At 33.5% G+C, this 3,289-nt stretch overlaps 1 protein-coding gene across 1 annotated transcript; it reads right to left on the bottom strand.

Moving 5' to 3' along the window:
• Positions 1 to 881: 881 nt before the first annotated feature.
• Positions 882 to 3,074, bottom strand: LOC145005662 (WRKY transcription factor 6-like). The gene is made up of 4 exons (XM_078964777.1): positions 2,795 to 3,074; positions 2,609 to 2,698; positions 1,841 to 2,302; positions 882 to 1,740 (listed from the first exon to the last, which is right to left on the bottom strand). The coding sequence occupies exons 1-4, from the start codon at positions 3,026 to 3,028 to the stop codon at positions 1,000 to 1,002; spliced, it is 1,527 nt and encodes a 508-aa protein (XP_078820903.1). The 5' UTR covers positions 3,029 to 3,074; the 3' UTR covers positions 882 to 999.
• Positions 3,075 to 3,289: the final 215 nt, after the last annotated feature.

Raw genomic sequence — 3,289 nt, 5'->3', positions numbered from 1 at the left:
AAAGTACATAATTATAGAAATTGATTTCAAAAGCTCAGTAGCGTTTTGTTAAACGCTACATGAAGTAGTTTTTCGATTTTGAGTGTTTTGTTTAAACTAAAAGTTAATCGCTCGTATTATCAAACGATGTTTTTTGTTTAAATTAGAGCGTTTTATCCAAAGCTAAAAACTAGAAGCTCCTAAACGCTTCCAAAAACTTCGTGTCAAACAAGCCCATAATTTGGAGCAAAATGAAAATTTTAAATTATTAAATTCATTTATACAAATTAACTTATATTTTTTTAAACTAAACACTAATATTAATTAATTTACATCAATACTATAAACAAACAATATAAACACAAGGTATAAACATAAATATTTTATTTTAAAATAGTAATTTTTTATTAGATAATAACTAATAATAAAATATAACAATATTTTCCTTTAAAAAACTATTCATCAATAAAAAAAACGGCCGCAACGAGGAAGAAATTATATTACTAATTTTATTAAATATGATATTTAGTATCATTTAACTGATAATCGTTAATAGAAAAATAGAAACATAACATGAATAGAAAAAAACATAAATAGAAAAATAGATAAAAATAGAAGAAATTAGAAAAATATTTCATTTATTTTGAAGAGAACAAAACAAATTTGAATTGATGAGGAAGAAGCTCCATCACAATGACATACATATTTAGAAAATAATATTATAATTTTCTGTTGAAGTCGGCTTGTTATAGAATTAAAGCATCATTGAAGAAGTTACCTACGACAAACCCTCTCTCAATTTCAAACCAAAAGATAAATTCAAATTCAAATTCAAAAAAGTCTACTACTCTACTTATTAAGTAATTAATAATATATATATTCGTGTCAAATAAACAAAGATATAAATGTATAATATTACATATGTATACTTTCTTGGATGAAATGATAATTCACATTTAAGTACCCGTACAAATGAAAAAATGGTGAATAAAGGAACAAAAATAATTTCAAAAAACAGCTTCACCCCAGCTCACGGTTATTGTTTTCCTCGTTTTTGGGACTGATGGTGCTACCATTGCCGCCCATGATCGATGTGATCGCAGCAGCTAAAGCTGCAGTGAAATTTGGATCAGCGGTGATGGCAGCCGTAGCAGCACTAAGTGAATGCCCAAATGATGCATGAGGCTGAGATTGGTGGTGTTGTGGTGGTGCCGTTTGCTGGTACTGTAACACTTGATTGGACCATTCGTTGTTAGATAACTGGAGACCAGAAAATCTTGATTGGTTGTATACCATGGCACCACTACCACCTTGGTGAAACGCTTGTAATGGCATTGCAAATTGTGACGCAGGGTTATTATAACCCTCAAATATTGGTGTTGAATTTGGAGGGTGAGTAAGGTCTAATGTAATTGTAGGAAATGGGGCTGAGGCAGATATTGTGGCGATATTGGGTGGTCGAATTGCCTGAGCCAAAAGATTAGAGTTCATGAAACCATCTACACTCGAGGTTGAACCAGAGAGCAACATGGTGGCTGCAGCTGATGTAGTTGACGCCATTGCTACTGCTGCTGGCGGCAGTGGGTGGTTGTGAGTCCCTTCGTAGGTGGTTACTAAAATTGTCTGATCATCAGCCCATCTTTGAACTTGTTTCCGAACTGGGCACCCCACTGCCATCGTGCAACGGTAGTATGCTCGTGGACATGGGTTCCCTTTTGCCATTTTTTGCCCATACTTTCGCCATTGACATCCGTCAGAAATCTGCATATATGCACCCCATTAAGTCATAACATAATTAGATCACTACAAATGAACAAAAACTGTTGTATATTCTTTGAATAAGTTCAATCTAATTATTTACCATTGGTGCATCTGAACGTGCCCTAACTGAAACACGAACTTTACGCATTGTTGCATCATTTGTATGTTCAATGTTTTCGGGGACAACCAATTTGGGAACTTTGTTAGAGGTCCATACGTCTGAATCTGGGGTATCTTCGCGAGCGATAGTCTTGGTGTCTCTATCAATTGTCTTTTCTTCTGATGAAGAATCACGAGATATCAAATGATCATGAGTACTTTGTCGTAATTCCATGAACTGTCTTGGCACTGCTTCTGAAACTTGATCATGAGAAAGATGATCATTGGCATTCTGATCTTGATTTTGAATGTTTTCATTTCTCAGTTCTTGTTCTTGTTGATGCATTAGAGTCACAAAATGCGTTTGTAAGGCGTTGTAATTGTTGCTAACTTGTAAGCACATCTCTCTTAGTCTTTGGTTCTCGATGTTCATTCTTTCTAACTCATTTTGTATATCTTTCAACTGAAAATTAACATAAAAACAAACGTAATTTAGATCAGATTAAAAAATTTGATGCCGTTAAATAGTAAGATGTACGAATTGTTAATTTCGGCATTTTTAGAACCCTAAAATCATTTGCCTTATAGAATATTACTTGCTAGGTGTATAATATACAAAATATATATTTTGCAAAAATCTTTTATAAAATATTATATTGCAACAGATCAAGCTACTTATATGCCAGATTTCAGTTATATTTAAACAAGATTTGTGCTATAATAATGTTAAAATTTACTATTTCTTTCTAATAAAATTTGATGAACATACCTTATCAATAGTTTGGTCTTCGCCAGTGGTTGAAATGTCATCACCCACCGTTGATCGATTACTTACCATCGTAACAAGATTCAAACCGGTCTATCAATGAGAAGCATTAAGAATAATAAGCAAAAATTAAAATAATAAAAATTAAATGATACAAATTAAAAAGCAATTTACATTTTAATTACTTACATTTAGATCAAGATCATTCCCAAGAAAATTCTCCTTCTTCACAACAACCCTATTATGACTTTGATTTCTTGTAGAAAATAGATCCATCTCACTCAAAACTTTCCGACGATTATCTTCGCCTTCAGCCACAACATCAGCAGCAGCGCCGCCTGGAACCATCGAGAACGGGTTCCACCTTGAAGTCTTGTTGAATAACACCAAAGGTTCAGAAGTATCCAAAGTAAAATTGCCCATGAATAAAGAAAGGGAGATGAGTTCGATTCAAAGAGTCTTTTAATGGTGGAAACAGGAAGGGTATATATAAAGAACAAGGAGAGTCGTTGAAGACCAAATGTTTGACTTTTTCTGTGCTTTTGATACGTGTGTGAAATGTAAAGTGTGGGATGTGAGAATTAGGGTTTGACTAAAAAAGCGTCAGCTCGTGCGTCAGATTTTTTCCACGTGCCATATGGGTCCCAGATAGAAGTTTCGTCTACAATTTCTTATGTACGACTA

Source organism: Lactuca saligna, chromosome 7 (genome assembly GCF_052625555.1).
Source record: "Lactuca saligna cultivar CGN05327 chromosome 7, ASM5262555v1, whole genome shotgun sequence".
In the NCBI taxonomy this organism is placed as follows: domain Eukaryota; kingdom Viridiplantae; phylum Streptophyta; class Magnoliopsida; order Asterales; family Asteraceae; genus Lactuca; species Lactuca saligna.
This window is presented reverse-complemented; position numbering and strand designations above follow the sequence as displayed.

Excerpts from the sequence above, each read along its gene's own strand:
- LOC145005662 (XM_078964777.1), bottom strand. The coding sequence starts at position 3,028 with ATGGGCAATTTTACTTTGGATACTTCTGAACCTTTGGTGTTATTCAAC. Across the intron at positions 2,699-2,794 it reads GGAATGATCTTGATCTAAAT|ACCGGTTTGAATCTTGTTAC; the intron begins GTAAGTAATTAA and ends TCTCATTGATAG. Across the intron at positions 2,303-2,608 it reads AAGACCAAACTATTGATAAG|TTGAAAGATATACAAAATGA; the intron begins GTATGTTCATCA and ends GTTAATTTTCAG.